The 19,702-nt window shown below is 44.4% G+C and overlaps 2 protein-coding genes across 10 annotated transcripts in view; one reads left to right on the top strand and one right to left on the bottom strand.

The window, feature by feature from the left end:
- The first annotated feature begins 1,293 nt into the window (after positions 1 to 1,293).
- ZAR1L (zygote arrest 1 like) lies at positions 1,294 to 8,049 on the top strand. The gene is made up of 5 exons (XM_069972086.1): positions 1,294 to 1,746; positions 4,017 to 4,914; positions 5,853 to 5,945; positions 6,277 to 6,351; positions 7,781 to 8,049. Exons 2-5 carry the CDS (start codon positions 4,297 to 4,299, stop codon positions 7,922 to 7,924), a joined length of 930 nt encoding a protein of 309 aa, XP_069828187.1. The 5' UTR covers positions 1,294 to 1,746; positions 4,017 to 4,296; the 3' UTR covers positions 7,925 to 8,049.
- A 4,803-nt stretch (positions 8,050 to 12,852) lies between these two features.
- Positions 12,853 to 19,702, bottom strand: part of FRY (FRY microtubule binding protein) — a 286,128-nt gene continuing 279,278 nt past the window's right edge. For all 9 annotated transcript variants that reach the window (XM_069969891.1, XM_069969894.1, XM_069969885.1 and 6 more), the window contains one exon: positions 12,853 to 14,355. In XM_069969891.1, coding sequence (XP_069825992.1) covers positions 14,097 to 14,355 — 259 coding nt within the window. In that variant the 3' untranslated portion in view covers positions 12,853 to 14,096. The remainder of the gene's footprint in view (positions 14,356 to 19,702) is intronic.

Here is a 19,702-nt window from a genome sequence, read left to right as displayed (position 1 = left end):
TTGTCACGATATGGCGGTATTAGTTATCTAGTCACGATATGGCGGTATTAGTTATCTAGTCACGATATGGCGGTATTAGTTATCTAGTCACGATAAGGCGGTATTATCTAGTCACGATATGGCGGTATTAGTTATCTAGTCACAATATGGCGGTATTATCTAGTCACAATATGGCGGTATTAGTTATGTAGTCACGATATGGCGTTATTAGTTATCAAGTCACGATATGGCGGTATTAGTTACCCAGTCACCGTATGGGGGTATTAGTTATGCTGATATGGTGGTTTTAAGTACCCAGTCAGGATATGATGTAATTAGTTACCCAGTCAGGATATGGTGGTATTATTTACCCTGCCACAACATGGTGGCGTTAGGTACCATAGTGATGATATGATGGTATTAGTTGTTTGCTGATGGCCACAATATGGTAGTATTAGCTATTTGGGTATGTTGTGATAATGGTTATCTGGTCACCATATAGTGCTATTTGTTTTCCAGTCACAATATGGTGCTATTAGACTATGTTCACACCTGTACAGCAGTACATTTTTAGTATACCTCAGTAGTGTGACCATATGGCCGCTCGCTCCATAGTGTGCTGTGGGGAGTTCGCATCCGTGCGCGCCCGCATCAGAACTCTGCGGCCTGAAAGATCATCTAGCTGGTACTGCTGTATCGGCCGGGATGATCTTTTCATAGAGCGGCCATTCCGTCACCCAGCCGGGTCACGAAACGGCCGGGCTCTTACGCTGTGGGAACATAGCCTAAGGCTATGTTCACACTACGTAAAAGTACGTCCGTTGTTGCCTCCAGCAACAACGGCCGTACTTTGTACGGGGTGGAACAATGCCTTTACTTCTATCCCAGCGGGAGGGTAGACACATCGTATACGCTCCGGCCGCAATCCATGAGGCGCCGCAAAGAACTGACATGTCAGTTTTCTGCAGCCGCAATTCAATGAATTGCGCCCATAGGAAACCCAGCCAGTTCACAATGAAGCGAGCGGCTCCGGCCCCTTGCTTCATTGTGTGCTATGGGGAGTTCTGATGCGGGCGCGCGCTGATCTTTGCAGAGACCGGCCGCTCCATGACCCGGCCGGTCTCTTACGTAGCCTACACAGTACACAGTATTTTTGCTCAGTATTTTGGTCCTCATATTGCAACCAAAACCAGGAGTGGATTGAAAACACAGAAAGGCTCTGTTCACACAATGTTGAAATTTAGTTGATGGCCGTCATTTAATGGCAAATAATTGGCGTTATTGTAAAACACCGTCCGACCATAAAATGACGGCCATCCTCTAAATTTCAACATTGTGCGAACATAGCCTTTAGGCCATATTCACACTACGTAAAAAACATGCCGTATTTCATAACAAGGCCGTATTTGCGCAAAATGTTTTTTATGTAGTGTGAACCCGGCCTTATACAGTACTTTACTATATGTGAAGCCTCACCAGTGCTAAACTCACCAGGTACCATCCACGATCCATGCTTCCAAAAAAGTTCAGATACCGAGCAAAGTTTGAATTCTGAACGTTACTTCCAGGTCAATTTTCATTTAAATACCGCTGTATTATTATACTTCAAGACTAAGGGCCTGAAAAGTGTTTGAGAACCGAGCAAGAGTTTGAGAACCAAAGCAAACTTTCCTTGAAAATGCAGTTTGAGTTCCAAGCAGTTTAAGAGCCGAGGTAGCACTGTATTCCACTTGGAGTCACGGACAGCTTACACGTATCAGAATAAAGGTTTGTTTGTTTTATTTTCCAGGTCACCAGTTTCTTATTTTGTATATTAAAAGAAGTTACACGTAATCGGTTTTACCAAGACTGTTATTACCTTACAAAGTTCTGCTTTTTAACTAACCCCCACCGTGAGCACTGTAAGAAAATAATAAAAAAAACACAGCTAAAATGGCTTTTTGTGAACACTGCCCCCAATAAACAATATAAGGTGATGTTCCCACACAGTATTTTGGTCAGTATATTGCAACCAAAACCAGGAATGGATTGGAAACACAGAAAGGCTATGTTCACACACTGTTGAAGTCTAGTAGATGGCCGTTGTTTAATTGCAAATAACGGCCGTTATTTCAAAATCGGACATTTTAAAATAACAGCAATTATTTGCCATTAAATGACGGCCATCCACTTAACTTCAACAGTGTGTGAACAGATCCTTTCTGTGTTTCCAATCCATTCCTGGTTTTGGTTGAAAAATAGTGAGCAAAAATACTGTGTGGGAACATAGCCTTAAAATCGGAATATCACATCTATAGGACATTGTACCAATGAGAACATCAACTCTTGCAAAAAAAAAAATGAATATCCAGCAACTGTCAATTTGTCAATGGACAGTCGGTCCATTGCCTTTAGTATATGGGGCTACACAGAAAATACCAATCAAACTATACTCACCTGACACACTCCCTTGGCCAGTGCTTCTGAGATAGCCTCGTCTCTGTAATGAAATCCCTCTCAGCCAATCATTGGCCATGGGGTTGTCCAGGTTTACACTATGGAATTTTCGACGGATTCCGTAGCTCGTACCTGTTCACGGTCGCGTGCCTTTCCGCCGGCTCCATAGACACCATTCTATGGGCGGCCTGATTCCGCTATCTGCTGCGGAATCCCCCCGTGCATAGAATGGCGTCTATGGCACAGGTGGAGAGGCGTGCAGCCGTGAACAGGTACAAGCTACGGAATCCGTCGGAAATTCTCTGCTCGGGTTCCGTAATCTGTAAAACCATATATAAAAATAACCTGAATGCTAAGGGTACTATTCCACGGGTTGAGGAGGGCCCGATCAACGTTGTAAACGAGCGCCGATCTGCTAGATCGACGCTCATTTACTGGGCCTATTCCACGGCCCGATGATCGTTGAGTGAGGGATGCAGGGACATCGTTACCGATGTCCTTGCAGCCCTTGCAGTAATACATTACCTGTCAGGTCTTCTTCTCCCCTCTGTCTTCCTCCCTGGGTCCCGCACGCTCTAGCTTCAGAATGGCCTGTCAGCTGACAGGCCACTCAACCAATCACAGGCTGCGGCGGTCCCAGCCTGTGATTGGCTGAGCGCTCCGTCAGCTGACTGGCCATTCTGAAGCTAGAGCGCGTGGGACCCGGGGAGGAAGACAGAGGGGAGAAGAAGACCTGACAGGTAATGTATTACTGCTGCTGCTTCTTCTCAAATCATCGGTCGCCCGCTGCGCACCGCTATTCAACCGTAGCGATGCGTGTCGGGGAAACGAAGATTTTAGGTCTGGCCCTAAATGAACGATCAGCCGATGACAAGATCATCGGCTAATCGTTCTCTCTATTCCACCGAATGATAAACGCCCGAATCGGGCCAAATGGGGCCGATCCGGCCGATTATCGTTACTGTGGAATAGGGCCCTAAGAGTCTCCTTTAAAAATGTGCCAGAATTTTGCACTAAAATGGCAAAATGATCCCCCCATTCAACCAATGCCACCCTTTATTTTGGAGGCACTAGAAAAGTGTCTGAAACTCAACATATGTGTTGCAAGTTGCCCTTAATCTGCCACATACAAAAAAAAAATCCATAAAAAAAAAATCTTTTTTTTTTTTTTCATATCTTTTTTCTGCTATTCGGTCCCTTTTTAGGTTTTTTTTTTTAAAGGGAACCTGTCACCCCCGGGCTCCCGACCCCCCGTTAGAGCCCCATATACTTACCTAATCCCGCCGGGTCCCGCTTCTGGAGGTGGTCGGGTGACGGAGATCTCAGCCGCTGCAGCCCGGCGCGCGCGCTGAGAGATGAGTCCAACACCCATAGAGAATGACGGAGCGCTGGACTCTCCTGTCATTCTCTGTGAGTGTTGGACTCATCTCTCAGCACGCGCGCCGGGCTGCAGCGGCTGAGATTTCCGTCACCCGACCACCTCCAGAAGCGGGACCCGGCGGGATTAGGTAAGTATATGGGGCTCTAACGGGGGGTCGGGAGCCTGTCACCCCGGCACGGGGGGTGACAGGTTCCCTTTAAATAAACTTTTTTCTTTTCAGAACGCTGTGAGAGAATGCTGGGGATTGTACTTATGTAAAAGCTGGAGAACCATTGGTTGAAGCATAGCTATTGAAAACTACAACTCCCACAATGCCCTGACAGGTTGAGGAACATTGCCCCTAGTGGGGCTTTGTTGTTATCCCAGCCCCCTACCCCCTTGAGCTCTGATGTGGTTAGGGGTAATTAGGATGTGATGCGGAGCAGCTGGGGCAGGAGAGGCTCATCCAGGATAAAGCTGAGCTCAGACACACACACCCCTGATCAGATACATGAGATATTATGGCGGGGTTCATGTATTCCCCTTACAATGCATACCAAAACTATGGCAGCACTTTTGGACAAGCTCCGCAGGGGCCAGCTCCGCAGCCTGCAGCCAGAAACAAACAGGCAACATGGAAGACGAGCAAGAGTTCAGAGGCCGCAGACTACCTGGACAACTACCAGCGGGCCCAGCTCAAGGCCATACTGTCCCAGGTGAATCCCAACCTCACACCCCGCCTCCGCAAAGCCAACACTAAGGAGGTTGGGGTGCAGGTGAATCCCCGGGTGGAGACTGGGGTCCAGTGCTCTCTTGGGCCCCGCACATTGCGGCGATCTCCCCCACCGCCTTTCAACAACACAATCAAATCGGTGTCTGACCCTGTGCGATTTACCCGGCCGGTGGCTGTGTACTCACCGGTGGTGGACCGCAGGGTGTTCTCCCTCCCACAGGGTGGTCGTGTTCCTAGGAGAAGTCCGATTATCCCTGACTATAAGGAGGATGGCCAGGCGACCGATCACAAGCGGGAGGAGGAACGACCGACATTGGCTGAGCCTGAGGTGGAAGAGGATCAGGAGAACATGGAGCCTGCCCTGGAGAAGGAGCGAAATATGGACGACAAGAGATCGGCATTCCAGGTACAGGGTCAGGGCACATCTATTGGGCTGTACAGTATTCTTGGGCTAGGGGCACATCTAATATATATATATATATATATAATATATTTTTTTTTTTTTTTTTTTTTTTTTTTTAACAGGTTTAGGTGAAACCTTCTTGTAATTGTGTTAGGGGTTCTCCAGGCATTTAATTATTATTATTTTTTTTTTTTTACACATAGTGCTGGGGCTGCATAGAACATGCATGTCTGGAGTACCCCTTTAAAGTGACTTCCACCAGGCCCAGGCTGAAGCACTAAAGGTGGGCTGACCCACCCTTGGTGGGAGGAAACCCTAGCCCCTCTGATAGGGTTCCATTGATTGTAATGGTTTCATGTCATGGAGGGACTAGGGTTTCTTCCTGCTGGGGGTGGGTCGGCCCACCTCCAGTGCTTCAGCCTGGGCCTGGTGGTACAGTCACTTTAAAGTTCCAAACACATGAAGGATGTGTTCACATGGTGCAGGTTTTGACTTAACTGATGTAAGTGAATTTACCATCAGGTACATTGTGTGTATACATTTTTTTTTTTTTTTTTTTTTTTTTTTTTTTTTTTTTTTTTTTTTTTAATATATTAGCTGATTTGCCATCTGGATCCCGGTGACACGGTCCTTTTTTTTTTTTTTTTTTTCTTCTGCTCCACCTGATTTCCCACGCTCACCGGTTCTTTTGCCGTGGACTGGCTGTATGCACTGGGGGTGAACCGCTGCCACCCCAGTGTGATGCGGCTTTATTATAATCAATGGCGCTGCGTCAGTCGTAGGGGATATGGTCAGACTGGGGAACGGCAGGCCCTCCTCCAGTGCTTAGAGCCGGGACGCTGCACAGCAAAAGAATGGGGCTGAGCGCGGGAACCTGGTGACGTTTCAGTGTGTGTGTAAAAGGGAAAGAAAAGTGTGCTAAACATAATGTTCTCTTTCAGTTCCTGGAACAAAAGTATGGCTACTTCCACTGCAAAGACTGTAAAACCCGATGGGAGAGTGCCTACGTGTGGTGTATTTCTGGAAGCAATAAGGTGAGGCTGTGGTTCTGTATCACACAATATGGCCCCTCTTCTTGATAAAGCGAATATGTCCACATAGTGTACTGCAGGCTGCCCTATTTCTAAGTGCTAAAATAATCATGGAGAATTACAAATTACAACCCTGATGGCACTCTCTGCGCCTAGAGGTCCCACAATACACTATAGATTCTACAGGGATAGGTATTCCATTTGTTCTAGCTGTAATACAGCTAATACTGACTATAGAGGCAGGAAATGTGAGCAACAAGTCTTCAGAGCCAGTTGTGTGTTTTTTTTTTTTTTTTTTTCTTGTATTGATGTGCTGCAACGCTATATCTTACAGGTCTATTTTAAACAATTTTGTCGCAAGTGCCAAAAAGGATTCAATCCCTACAGAGTGGAGACAATTCAATGCCAGGTAAGTACTAACTGTAGAATGCCCTATAAATAGTTTAGGTGACATCTTGCAGTATCTCTCCACATCATACTTTGCAGAACAGGTGGGAGAACAACACTAGAGTTGTGCTTTAAGGGAATCTGTCAGCCCCCGGCACTGTGGTCTGGCCTGCCTCATTCTTGGTTCCTTTCTCTTCTGTTTTTGAGTAATTTCCTCTCAGCCTCCAGTATGCATGTCCTGCATCCTAAACATGTCAAGACACCGTAGGCAGGAAGAGTGGCTCGTGCATTGACAGAATTCAACTTTGCTGCTCAGCACGCATGTACTGTATCTTTATTCCCCTCTCGCCTACGGTGTCTGAATGGGTTTGAGGATGCAGGATATGCGTGGCTTCTGCGGCATGCAAACTGGAGGCAGAGATTAATAATATCAGGCAAACGGAAGACTGAGAAACCAAGGATGAGGCAGGGCAGAGCCACCACCCGTTTGTCACCTGGTTACAGTAAAAATGTGGGTTGCACACTATCTGCTACACAAACAAGCCAGAGTGATGTTACCTACCTTACACTGTCAGGTGAGTGCTGACAGATTTCCTTTTGAGGTGGGTATTTGAACACCCTTAAGGAAATCTTTCACCACACTTTTGTGTAGTAAATGGAGATGAGCGAACCTGGAGCATGCTCGAGTCGATCCGAACCCGAACTTTCGGCATTTGATTAGTGGTGGCTGCTGAACTTTGATAAAGCTCTAAGGCTATGTGGAAAACATGGATATGGTCATTGGCTGTAACCATGTTTTCCAGACAACCTTAGAGCTTTATCCAAGTTCAGCAGCCCCAGCTAATCAAATGCCGAATGTTCGGGTTCAGATCGACTCGAACCCGATTCGCTCATCTCTAGTAGTAAACTAAAAAAAGGTTAAACACATCCTGCAATATGTCCTATCATATATTGTGACCATCTCTCATTTTCCTTCTATGCCGAATGCAAATTACTGTGTATCCAAAGTAGTCATAGCTCGTTGGCTGTAATTGCATCTCTTGGGGTGTGATTGATAAGGAGCCTGGTTCATCACTGAGGCCGTACATCTCGCGCAAACAGTCATTCAGCCAAAAGGTATTGAGGTGTACAGGTGCCTAAAGGGGTTATCAAGGCCTAAAAAGGCACTTTCTTCCAGAAACTGCACCTCTTGGGTGTGGGGTTTTGCAGCTTACTTCTCAAAGTGAATGGAGGTGAATTGTAATACCACACACAACCTCCACACAGGGGTGGTGCAGTTTTTTTGCAACAAAATATTGTCTGGTGGCTTTTACTCCCAGATAACCCCTTAACTTAACCTTCCAGTCAACTGTCATATAAACCAACAATTTGCAAGAATATTGTAAAGTAAAAACTGGTTTGATGGAGCAATGTTCTCATATTTATTTTGTCCAAATATAACCTAATTTTAGATCTGCTCCAAGACTCGCTGCTCCTGTCCACAGAAGAAAAGACACATAGATCTGAAGAGGCCACACCGCCAGGAATTGTGTGGTCGCTGCAAAAATAAAAAGCTCTCGTGTGACAACACTTACAGCTTTAAGTACATTGTCTGATGCAGAGCACGGCTTGGCTGGCGTGACATACACTTCGTCCATGCATGCAGCACTTTGTTGAATTGGCATTGAATCACGGCTACTGACCCGGCATTGGAAAATGGACTAAAGATTTTTGTATCTGTCTTGTAGAGTCACTATTTTGTATACATGTAAATAAAGTTGATTTAAAAATTATATATACAAACTACGTGCCAGGAGTGGTCACTTGCGATGTTCTACAAGCTGCTCTACAAGTCTGACTTCTATAGCTTGTGTGTGAATAGAATAGGCCTGTATAAGCACTTTAAGTGGCTGTTATAGGATGCTTACGGACCACAATTGTCGTGCATTGACTGACACTTTAATATTGTACCAGAATGGCACCACACCACTTTTTCACACACTGAAAGGGCACTGCTAAGGATGGCCTGTGTTCAAGGGGATACTTTGGAAATAACATTTTTGGTATTAAAAGCCTAATGCCAAGTTAAAAACTTTAAATCAGAAATAAAAGCATACTACAGTTCTCATCCCCCACAAAATTGGTGTGGAACAGAGACCCTCTTAAGTGTATAGATTTGCATATGTCCCTGAGCCTTGGTTTCTGTAATATGAAGTTATAGTTCTCTCTGCTTGCTGTCAGTGAATGCAGGCCTATGCACCTGTCCTTGTGTCACAGCCAGGGCCGGATTAAGGTTGGTGGAGGCCCCGGGCGACAAAATTCCCCCCCCCCCCCCCCCCCCCCCCAAAAAACAAACAAACAAACTATACCACAATCTATACAGATGGCTGCTTACTGTAGGTGAATTAGCACAGACCCCTCCTCTCTCCTGGCTGTGTGGGTCAGCATCCTCCTCTGTTATGCACGCGGTCACTAGAGGCTGCAGTACAGGGGAAGATGCCAGGCCCTAGAGACAGGAGCAGAGGGGGGGGGGTGGACTAAGTATCAGAGTGTATTCCCACTTTGTGTTAATAAAGCAATGTGAGAACACAGCGCTTTCTGCCCACTGTTAGGGCCCTATTACATGGCCTGATATCCTGGGTAAGCAGCACCGTTCTGCTAGGGTTTGAGCTGGTGGGGGCCACTAAGTGGTAGAGGCCCCGGGGCACGTGCCCCTGGTGCCCTCCCTTTAATCCAGCCCTGGTCACCGCTCTGTATATTGTAAGTGTTATCAATTTTCTTAGCGTCTGGATGGAACTAGAATGTTTTCATTCAGTCAGCAAGCAGAGATCTAAACCTACACTACACTCCCCACCCCTGGTAAACAGATGCCTGTTATGCAGCACATAACTACACCATGTGCGTGTCAGCTCTGCTACATCAGCTAGTATGGAATACATATTGGGGTGATGTGATGCAAAATCAGTAAAAAAAAAAAAGTCCTGTGTTTACTGTGCAATAATAGCAGTGGGCAGGAAAGAAAGCTAAAGGGGCAAGTACACAAATGGACTAATAGGTAAATGCATGATGGGAAAGGTTGTTTCCCATCTAGGATATAGATTTTGCAGCTCAGATACTTTTGAAGTGAATGGAGCTGAATTGTAATACCACACACAACCTGAGGACAGGGGTGGAGCTGTTTTTGCACGAAAGTAGCTGTGCTTTGAATCCTGAAAAAAGCTCCTTTAACAAACTTAACACTTGAGGCAATGTGTTATATAGGTTTTGTTGTAGAACTAGATACTGTAATAGGTTTTCTGTATATAATCAGAAGTGTCAGCTTATTTGGTTCCATAGTTAGACTGAGAACTGCATGACTTAAGGATTATTTTTAAATATCGCTAGTGAAATGTGTAACAAATATTTGGGTCAATGTAATTCTGACACATTCCATTTAAAGTGTTGGATAAACTACATTAACATCCTCAAAGCATGGTCAGGGGAGTGAGGAAACGCCTCAGCTTGGAGCTCTTCATAAGTACTATGTGTCACCTTGAAGTAAGTGTCAGACTTATAGCTGACTGCTTCACTTAAAAATAGATCAAGTTATCTGAATATGCTTTATAGAAGGGCAGCATGGTACAGGTCCATTCTCCTATTAGGCCAAAGGCAAAAAATACATTAAAGGGGTTATTCAGTGCTACAAAAATATGGCCACTTTCCCCCCATCTCTTGTCTTTAGATTGGATGGGGTTTGTAACTCTGTTCCATTAAAGTAAATTGAGCTTCATTGCAAATATAGAGATGAGCGAATCTCGAGCATGCGCGAGTCCATCCGAACCCGATCGTTCGGCATTTGATTAGCGGTGGCTGCTGAAGTTGGCTAAATGTCTAAGGTTGTCTGGAAAACATGACTACGGCCAATGACTATATCCATGATTTCCACATAGCCTTAGGGCTTTATCCAACTTCAGCAGCCACCGCTAATCAAATGCCGAACAATCTGGTTCGGATGGACTCGAGCATGCTCCAGGTTCGCTTATCTTTAATTGCAAACCGTACCTGAACTGGAGACAAGAGTGGGGGAAAAGTTACCATGTTTTTGTAGCGCTGGATAACCCCTTTAATGCCATTAGACTTTATAGGAGCTTTCAAAGAACAGAGCAGACTCCGGGGCTGCTTTTACACAAGTAGTTTTTTATCAACATTTTTTTCTGTAGTTTGTTTATATACCAAACTTATATATATTTTATATAGAACTCTATACAGTATGTATATTACATGCCACATACACTTTCATCAGCTTTGTGGATTAAAAAAAACCACACCCATTGAAGTCTGAGTTAATGTCATAATGTAATACAATTTTCTGGCCCCTTAGTATTGATCAGACATACTGATGCAGAATCCATCAGAATATGCCAGTATGATGGCCATTTACCAATATGTTTTGCGAAACAGGTCTTATAAGTATTGCTGAGTGAACTTCCAGTTGGTCTGGGATCGGCAACTTTTGCAAAGTTTTTAATTTCTCACTTCGGGAAAAATTAGATGCTGCCCTCATAGATACAAGCATAGGCTGTAGCTGTTTTCCTGGCAGCCAGGGATGAGCGGCTTTACAGTAATAGAGTGCTTCGCTAGGGTCGGCCTGCTGCCTTTGAACTCAGTGCCGCTCCACTTGGAGTGCCTGGAAAACTTCTCCCAGTTCAAAGGCAGAAAGCTGACAAGCCGACTACCAATATGTTTCGCTATAATTAATTCACTCATCCTTACCAGCAGCACTAGGACAGTAGAAGTGGGGAATCTAACGCTGAGCACTTGGGTTTGGAGAAGCTGCCGATCCCAGACAAAGTGGAAGGTCATAACACTACTCATGTGAATATAAGGATGGTGCCTTATCTGCCCTCCTCAGTGATAGTGGTGCGATGTACATATCTGCATACACAGTAAGGGAGCTGTCAGGCACCACAGATGGTTGGAGGATGCACACTTCTCATAAATACAGCAAACTCAGGCAGTATTATAATGTATGCACTTAGCATTACATTTTAAAGGGAAAGTTTGCTACAAACTGCTGATGGCATTAGAGATACTGCTCCTCCCCGGGAGCCTGGAAAAGCTGGATCCAGTCCTGGGAAACTGCACCTTTTGCGGAGCAGCATAGACTTCAAAACCCACCGGCTGATAAGCAGCTTGCCAAACTAATGAAGAAATTTGCTTAGTATGTACTGTAAAATCGCTCTTCTCTAGTGGTGAGCAATACTGCTGCCCACAGCAGGGAAACTGATGTGCCACAATATGGCAGTGTTTGGCCAAACTCAATGGATCATGTGCCGCAGTATGCAAATTTACTGTGTACTTTTTTGGGGTCTGGTAGGTTTCTGACACGATTTTGTTTGTCCAAAATGTCAGCTAGTAACTCAAGTGCACTTTGGCCCAGGCCTGGTGATATTGGGCAAGCAAGGGGTGTTAGTATTTTGTGTGTTGTACTCAGAACATGCTGGACAGTCCACCTTATTAGTGGTATTCATACTATTCCATAAGGTGTAAGCCAGAATTGTGCACTACACATAACCGTAAGGCTTGCACCAAGAGATGAGCGAACTCACAGTAATTATGCAAAGCGTTAATGATCTCTGCAATCCGCTCATCAGCCGGCTGCCTTATAACTGACTGCTGAAAGCTGGATCCAGTCCTCGGAAACCTCTCCCAGTTTGCCAGGACTGATGCGGCTACCTTTCTATTGACATGTCTGACATTTCCTCATGTATTACTGACTTTTTTAACCCTTCCCTTTTCTTCTCCCTTAGGACTCCATAAACTTGGACGAAACACTTCAGAGACTTGGTTAGGGTGTACTTTATGTGGGGAAGAAAAAAGGGGTAGTTCTGGACAGGGGTTGCTCATATTAGGGCGAGTGCCCTGACAGTCCCAGAGAGAGCAGGGGTAGTGCATCACATCTCCCCATTAGGGTTACTAATCCATGTATTTTCTCCATTCAATGATGTGGGCCAAAATAAAAAAATTGGACAAAGTCACGGGCCAACCTTGATAATTAAGCACGAATGCCGCCATCCTGGAACTGTCAGATCAGAATGTGGCATTCCTGCCACTATCAGTGGTGTGCGTCTCCCAGCGCTGTGCACTATGATAAATGATATATTACTATGATATGATTAAACTTCAACCCATGTAATAGCCAGATGTAATTCAAACTCTGAATTGCCTGGCAGGCCAAAAATAATGGCACCACAGGCCACAGTTTGATATGACTGATGTGGATGAACTTCTGCTATGTCCTGAGGCAGATCCATTTGGAAGACACGGTTGTGTACCTGATGTTGTTTGTCTCCATACTATTTGCCATGGAGTGTTGTGGAGTGTATTTTGGCTCCTTGTAGTATTTTGTGAGGACAGGTTTTTAATGCGACTCGTGCATGCTCTTATCTAATCGTTCAGGATTTGGATACCTGGGGCTGATCAATCTTATCCCATTTTCTGTACTTCCCATACAGCCTTGTATTGAGAGCAGTTCACCAGGTAAAGCACATTAAATTACTTCAGCAGTGACTGAACAACTTTATCATATATTTCAGTGAATGTACTCAACAAAAATAATCTTAATTACTTCACAAAACTGTCAGTATTATGTACAGAGTGAATAAGTTACATAGATTAGGCGTGAATGGAAATGACTCAGATGTGCAAAAGAACTTCATGCGATTCAATTCACACGCGACAGCAGAAATTCCAAAGAGGAAAATGTCATACATATATACCAATATATATATATTAATATAATATGCATATAAGAAATCAAAAAAAGCTGTTCCAACTTAAAAAAAAAAAGAACCTAAAACTCTTCATCGCAACGATTAAACTTATTGTCCAAATATACATTAAATAAAAAATAAAAAAAGAGGAAAATGCATGCGTGACGGATGAAAAAGATGTCGTCGTTCTTTAAACTTCCACTATGGTAGTCAAGTCATATCAGCCTTCTTTTTCATTGTATAAATAGTTCGAAAAAGCAAAATCTGTTTAATAAAAGGCAGCCAGAATCCTTAAAAAGGTAAAATGACCTAAATTAAAAAAAAAAAAAAGAAAAAATCGGGTTGATCTGGAACAGTTCTCGACTATGATCAAGTACAATAATCGCAGCAGCCTAGCAATTCTAGGAAATGTCCGTCATAGCAGCGTGAAATACAGTAATCCTCCAAATTACAGTGTACAACATCATTGTAGTCTGCTCCCAATCCGCCTTCATATCTACAGGCTTCTCAGCTATTGACCAATCGCAATATCCAGTATTTATTTACGGCCAGCCTCATTCTGCCTGTTGACTGTTCATTGACAAATTAAAAGTATCTGAAAAGTATATTAAGAGCAACAAAAAATAGACTATATATATTTATATATATATTATTTTGTGAAACATTGCACTTTTGCCATCCTAAGGTTAAAGGTTTATAGAAAGGAAGTATAATTCGGTATAATAGGCTTTGGTACACAATGGAAGTCACTTCTTTAGTAGTGAGATTAAGGCGCAACAACAAGTCCGAGTAGTTGGTCAAAGGGAAAAAATAAAATAAAAAACAATCAACCGGGGCTGTTGCGCCATCACTACACACCTCTATCCTCATACACTATTGCTGCAGATGCCTTCATCTGTCTGATAGACAGGCCTAAGGTTAGCAGGAATGGTAACAGTGTGACGGATTCTTCCCAATATTGAGTAGATACTGAGTGACCTCAGTCCAACAGGGCAGCACCTCCAGTTGAGGAGAGAAGATAGTCGCTGGCTTCTTGTCAGAGACTGGTGCCAGAAACGTTGGAGTCGGGGAGGTATGTTGAGACAACGCGGTAGTTCTGAGCGCGGCGAATCATGTCTCGAATTTCCATGTTGAGGTCCATGAGTTTGGTGCAGATATCTGTTAAGTTCTGATTGGAGCCAACAAGGGCGTACGTGCCGGTCTGTCCGAGTGTCTGGTGTCGGAAGTAAATGTTCAGTAGTGTTTGCACTTCATCATCGGCGCTGCTCCCAAAGATGTCATTAGGCCATAGTTTCCTGAAACGCAATCGACGTAGATGAGTAACATGCAATGTTCAGTAACAATGGACTAGACGACTGTAGCATGCTATAAGCAAGACCTGTGGTTGGCTTTATAAATCATGTTCAAGGGTCTTTCCCATGTTTGGCATTTGTCATATCCTACAGATATGGCATAAATGGCTAATAGTTGGGGTTCCAATAACCTCCACGGTTTAAATGGAGAAAGCCATAAAGTAGAAAGAAGAAATCCCGGTAATCGCTGAAGACGCAATCAAAAGATTATTTAGAGAGCTCTGGGATTTCTTCTTTGTACTTGGATTGCTTTTCCTTGTGCACTGTGGCTACCACTCCATCCATTCTGTGCCTGGGAAAAAACATTGTCTGGTGAATGAGACTTGTTCCCCTTATAGGACGTGGTGTTCAGCTTTCCAGTAGAGATGAGGAAACCTCGAGCACAAGTGGGTTTTAGTGGCTGAAGAAGATGGATGCAGCCCTAAGGAGTCCTGGATAACATGGATACAACCTATGGCATCCAACCTTTTCAGCCACCGATAATCAAATGCGCAGCATTTGGGTTCAGACAAACCCGAGTGTTTGCTCATCTCTTCTATCCAGTTTAGGTAACTCAGTAGAGTAGAGTCCCCTGTGTGGGACCTTCATCTTTTGGCCAGTGAAGAGCAGATACAAGAAGCATCTTCAGGTTACAAGTAGTCTTGGTAAACCCAGCAGGGGGAAACCGCTTAATACAGAGAGAGAGGGTTCCTTATTGACATATGTTTTATCATATTTGGGGCTCTTTTTTAATTTTTAAAAACATGGATAACTCCCGTAAGTTCTGTCAACATATTTTCCACCTACAGTCCATATTCACATGGTGTAAGACACCGGACGTTTTGTGACCCGGCCTGTGTCAGAGAAGATCATCCCGTCCGGATCAGTGTGCACCTGCATCCCAATTTGCCATAACTCGCTTCATTGTGTTCACTGATATGTCTCCTGCGGCCGCTATTGAATGAATAGCGACTGCACAAAACTGACATGTGAGTTTTTTGAGGCGCCACTAGGGATCCTGGCCAGACTGTATACTATGTGTATACACTCCGGACGGAATTCCATAGACAGCAGCATTACGTAAGTTCTGTAGTAATTACGGCTGTTGTTGCAAATCGGGAACAACGGCGGTGATTATTAAGAAACTTACGAAAACTTAATAGTGTGAACATAGCCACATATTTTAAGAAACCAAACTATATGGCCAATGAATGTATGACCAGCACGTTGACTAATACTACTTCTAATCTTGAGAGGGTCTGGCTCCTATTGTTCTCTTATAGCTCACTTCTCTTACATAACTATAAGAAAATTAACTATTCCACTTGCAAGAAATCCAACAAATGGATTGTCTGTAACAGAGCTTAAAGGAGAAGTCCGGTGAAAATTTTTATTAAAGTATTTTATTGCCCCCCAAAAGTTATACCAATCACCAATATACACTTATTATGGGAAATGCTTATAAAGTGCTTTTTCCCTGCACTTACTACTGCATCAAGGCTTCACTTCCTGGATAACATGGTGATGTCACTTCCTGGATAACATGGTGATGTCACTTCCTGGATAAAATGGTGATGTCACGCCCTGACTCCCAGAGCTGTGCGGGCTGTGGTTGCTGGAGAGGATGACGGCAGGGGGATGCTCAGTGTCCCTTCAGTGCCCTGTGTCCCTCTGCCATCATCCTCTCCAGCAGCCACAGCCGCACAGCTCTGGGAGTCGGGTTGTGACATCACCATGTTATCCAGGAAGTGACATCACCATGTTATCCAGGAAGTGAAGCCTTGATGCAGTAGTAAGTGAAGGGAAAAAACGGAAATTACTTACGGTAATGATGTTTCCCGGAGTACATGACAGCACCAACCAGAGAGAGGGACCCCGCCTCCCCAGGGACAGGAACCTGAAGAGATAAAAGAGCAGGCCCTCCTCTTCCTCCTCAGTGAATTTCCGAGACCAAAGAGAGCCTGAATTTATTAGTTACAACCAACACTTATAACCATACCCGTATCACCAAATCCGACATTAACACCTTGTGAACACCCTAGTGCCAACAGAAGTCGAACAGAAAAGAAAAGAAAAGAGAAGAGAAGAAAAGGGTGGGTTATACCATGGTGCTGTCATGTACTCCGGGAAACATCATTACCGTAAGTAATTTCCGTTTTCCCCCTCGACATGACAGCACCAACCAGAGAGAATACCAGAGATGGAATTTAGGGAGGGACCACCGCTTGTAACACCTTTCTCCCAAAAGCAAGCTCTGAGGCAGAAGAAAGATCTAATCGATAGTGACGAAAAAAAGTGTGCGGTGACGACCATACTGCCGCCTTGCAAATTTGATCCAGCGAGGCGTCTCCCCTTTCGGCCCAGGAGGTGGCCACTGCCCGAGTAGAGTGGGCCTTTACAGAGAGAGGAGGAGACAGACCAGAAGACGAGTAACACATACATACAGCCTGCCTAATCCACCTAGCTAGGGTCCCCCTAGACACCCTATCACCTCTATTAGGACCCGCAAACTGTATAAACAGGGAATTTGTCTTTCTAAACTGTCTTGTTATTTCTAAGTACTTAATCACTGTCCTCCTTACATCCAGCAAGTGAAATTCTTTTTCCCTATCATTCCTGGGATTATCACAGAAGGATGGGAGGATTATTTCTTGCGTTTGGTGGAAATTAGAGACTACCTTCGGTAAGAAAGAGGGGTCTGGTTTAAAAATAATTCTATCTGAAAGTATTCTTGTGTAAGGTTCTGAACTAGACAAGTGGACTATCTCACAAACCCTTCTGGCTGAAGTAACTGCCACAAGCAAGGCTGTTTTCCACGTTAAAATCTTAAGGGAAGCTTCCGACAATGGCTCAAAGGGCCCTTTAATTAAAGCATTTAGGACCACATTTAGGTCCCATGGGGGAGTTCTATTCACTACCCTGGGACATATTTTTACTAAAGCTCTAAAAAAACGCATAATCCAAGGATGTCTGGCTAGCTGTTGATCATACAAAGCCCCTAGCGCAGCCACCTGCACTTTCAGGGTTGCTGGTTTTAACCCTTTCTCCAACCCTTTCTGCAAGAAATCAAGAATTTTCGCTATATTTGGATTACTAAAATCCAACTGTCTTGTTCCCACAAAATTAAAGAAAGTTTTCCAGATTCTAAAATAAATTTTGCAGGTAATCGGCTTTCTGCTCAGCTGCAAGGTAGAAATTACAGAATCTGATAACCCCTTGCTCTTAAGAATCATCCTCTCAAGAGCCAAGCCGTCAAGTGTAGATGTTGTGCTTGTGGATGCAGAATCGGGCCCTGAGATAGTAGGTCTGGTAGTTCTGGTAGCACCCACGGATCCGCAATTGACAAATCTCTGAGGGCTGAGAACCAGGCCCTGCGAGGCCAAAACGGGGCGATCAGAATGACTCTCGCCTGATCCTGTCTGATTTTTCTTAACACCCTTGGGAGAATGGCTATTGGCGGGAAGGCATACGCTAGATCCCACCCCCATGTCTGTGACAGGGCGTCCACCGCCATCGGCTTGTCCATGGGGGACAGTGAGTAGAACCGATCTATCTGTCGATTCTCCCTGGTTGCAAATAAATCCACCTCCGGACTTCCCCACAGACGTACAATCTTTTGGAAGATTTCTCGGCTCAACTTCCATTTTCCCTGTTTTAATCGATTTCTGCTTAAGTAGTCCGCCCTTATGTTTTGCGATCCCTTTAGATGGACAGCCGAGAGGCTTAGGAGAGTTATTTCTGCAAAGGCAAAAATTTCATAAGACAGATTCAATAAACTCTTACTCCTTGTGGTACCCTGCCTGTTTATTATGGCTACCGCTGTGGAGTTGTCTGTAAGCACATTAATATTTGAGTTCTTAATATATCCCTCTGACATCTTAAGAGCCTCACTAATTGCTGCCAACTCTCTAAAATTAGATGATCTTTCCTCAAAGGAACTATCCCATGATCCCTGAAAATCCAAACTACCTAAGTGGGCTCCCCAACCTGAGGGGCTGGCATCTGTAGTGATGATTAAAGGACATTTCCTGACCCAGGATAACCCCACCGAAAGATGCTCTGTCTTCAACCACCAGGATAAACTTTTCACAACCTCCTTTGTCAACACTATGGATCTGTCTAGCCCTCCCGGGGATCCGTCCCAGAGATCTAAGAGATATGTCTGAAGGGGCCTAGAGTGTGTCTGCGCCCATGGGACTGCTGGAATAGCTGCCGTAAATAACCCCAGCAAGGACATACCCCTTCTGATTGTGAGCCTGGGATTTCTTACTGCCAGCGACACTGTGGATTGTATTTTCTGAATCTTTTCTTCTGGCAGAAAAGACCTTTGAACAGAAGAATCTAAAACGATCTCCAGAAACTTTTTCCTTTGCGCTGGAGACAAAAAAGATTTTTCATAATTTACAATCCAGCCCAGCCTACCTAGGATGGCTAAAGTTCTATCTATTAGTGACTGTAATAACTCTGCTGATTCAGCCACCAACAAAAAATCGTCTAAATAAGGGATGAACAGACCTGGCCCTTCCCTGACATGCGCTGCCATCTCTGCCACGATTTTGGTGAACACCCTGGGCGCTATCGCTATGCCGAAGGGAAGAGCCTGGAACTGGAGGTGAAACAAAGAACCATTTATACATATAGCAATACGTAGGTACTTCTGAAATTGTGAGTGTATAGGGACATGTAAGTAGGCATCCTTTAAGTCAATAGATGCCATAAAACACTCTTTGCTAAGCAAATTAACCGTAGACTTGACCGTCTCCATCTTAAATTTTTGGTATCTTAGATACTTATTTAATGGTTTTAAATTAATAATAACTCTATAGGAGCCATCCGGTTTCTGGATCAAAAAAAGGCTAGAGTAGAAGCCATGACACCTTTCAGCCTCTGGCACTGGTACCAGGACATTTTTATTTATCAAAGAAATAACTTCCCCCTCTAAGGTCTTCTGACCTATTTCCCCCATGTGACTTCTTGTCACCAAAAACCGGGTAGGGGGTAAAGACACAAAGTCAAAAATAACTCCTTCTCTAATATAACTGAGAACCCAACTGCTACCGCAGATCTTTTCCCATTCACTAAAAAAAAACTTCAATCTGCCTCCGACTTGCTCTGAATTATTGGCCGGCTGGCTTCTTCCCCATGTCCGATTTCTGGTTGAAGAGGTATCCCCTAGCTCTGGATGCCCCTCTTCCTCTTGATCTATCTGCAGCTCGACCCCGGAAGTTTCCCCTTCCTTGTACCCGAAAGGACTGGAACCTTCCTGGTTGAAAAGTAGAGGGAAACCCTTTCTTCCTGTCCCCTGCTTTTT

The sequence above is a fragment of the Dendropsophus ebraccatus genome, chromosome 5 (genome assembly GCF_027789765.1).
Source record: "Dendropsophus ebraccatus isolate aDenEbr1 chromosome 5, aDenEbr1.pat, whole genome shotgun sequence".
In the NCBI taxonomy this organism is placed as follows: Eukaryota; Metazoa; Chordata; class Amphibia; order Anura; family Hylidae; genus Dendropsophus; species Dendropsophus ebraccatus.
Note: the sequence above shows the minus strand (reverse complement) of the source record. Positions and strands in the feature narration are given on the sequence as shown.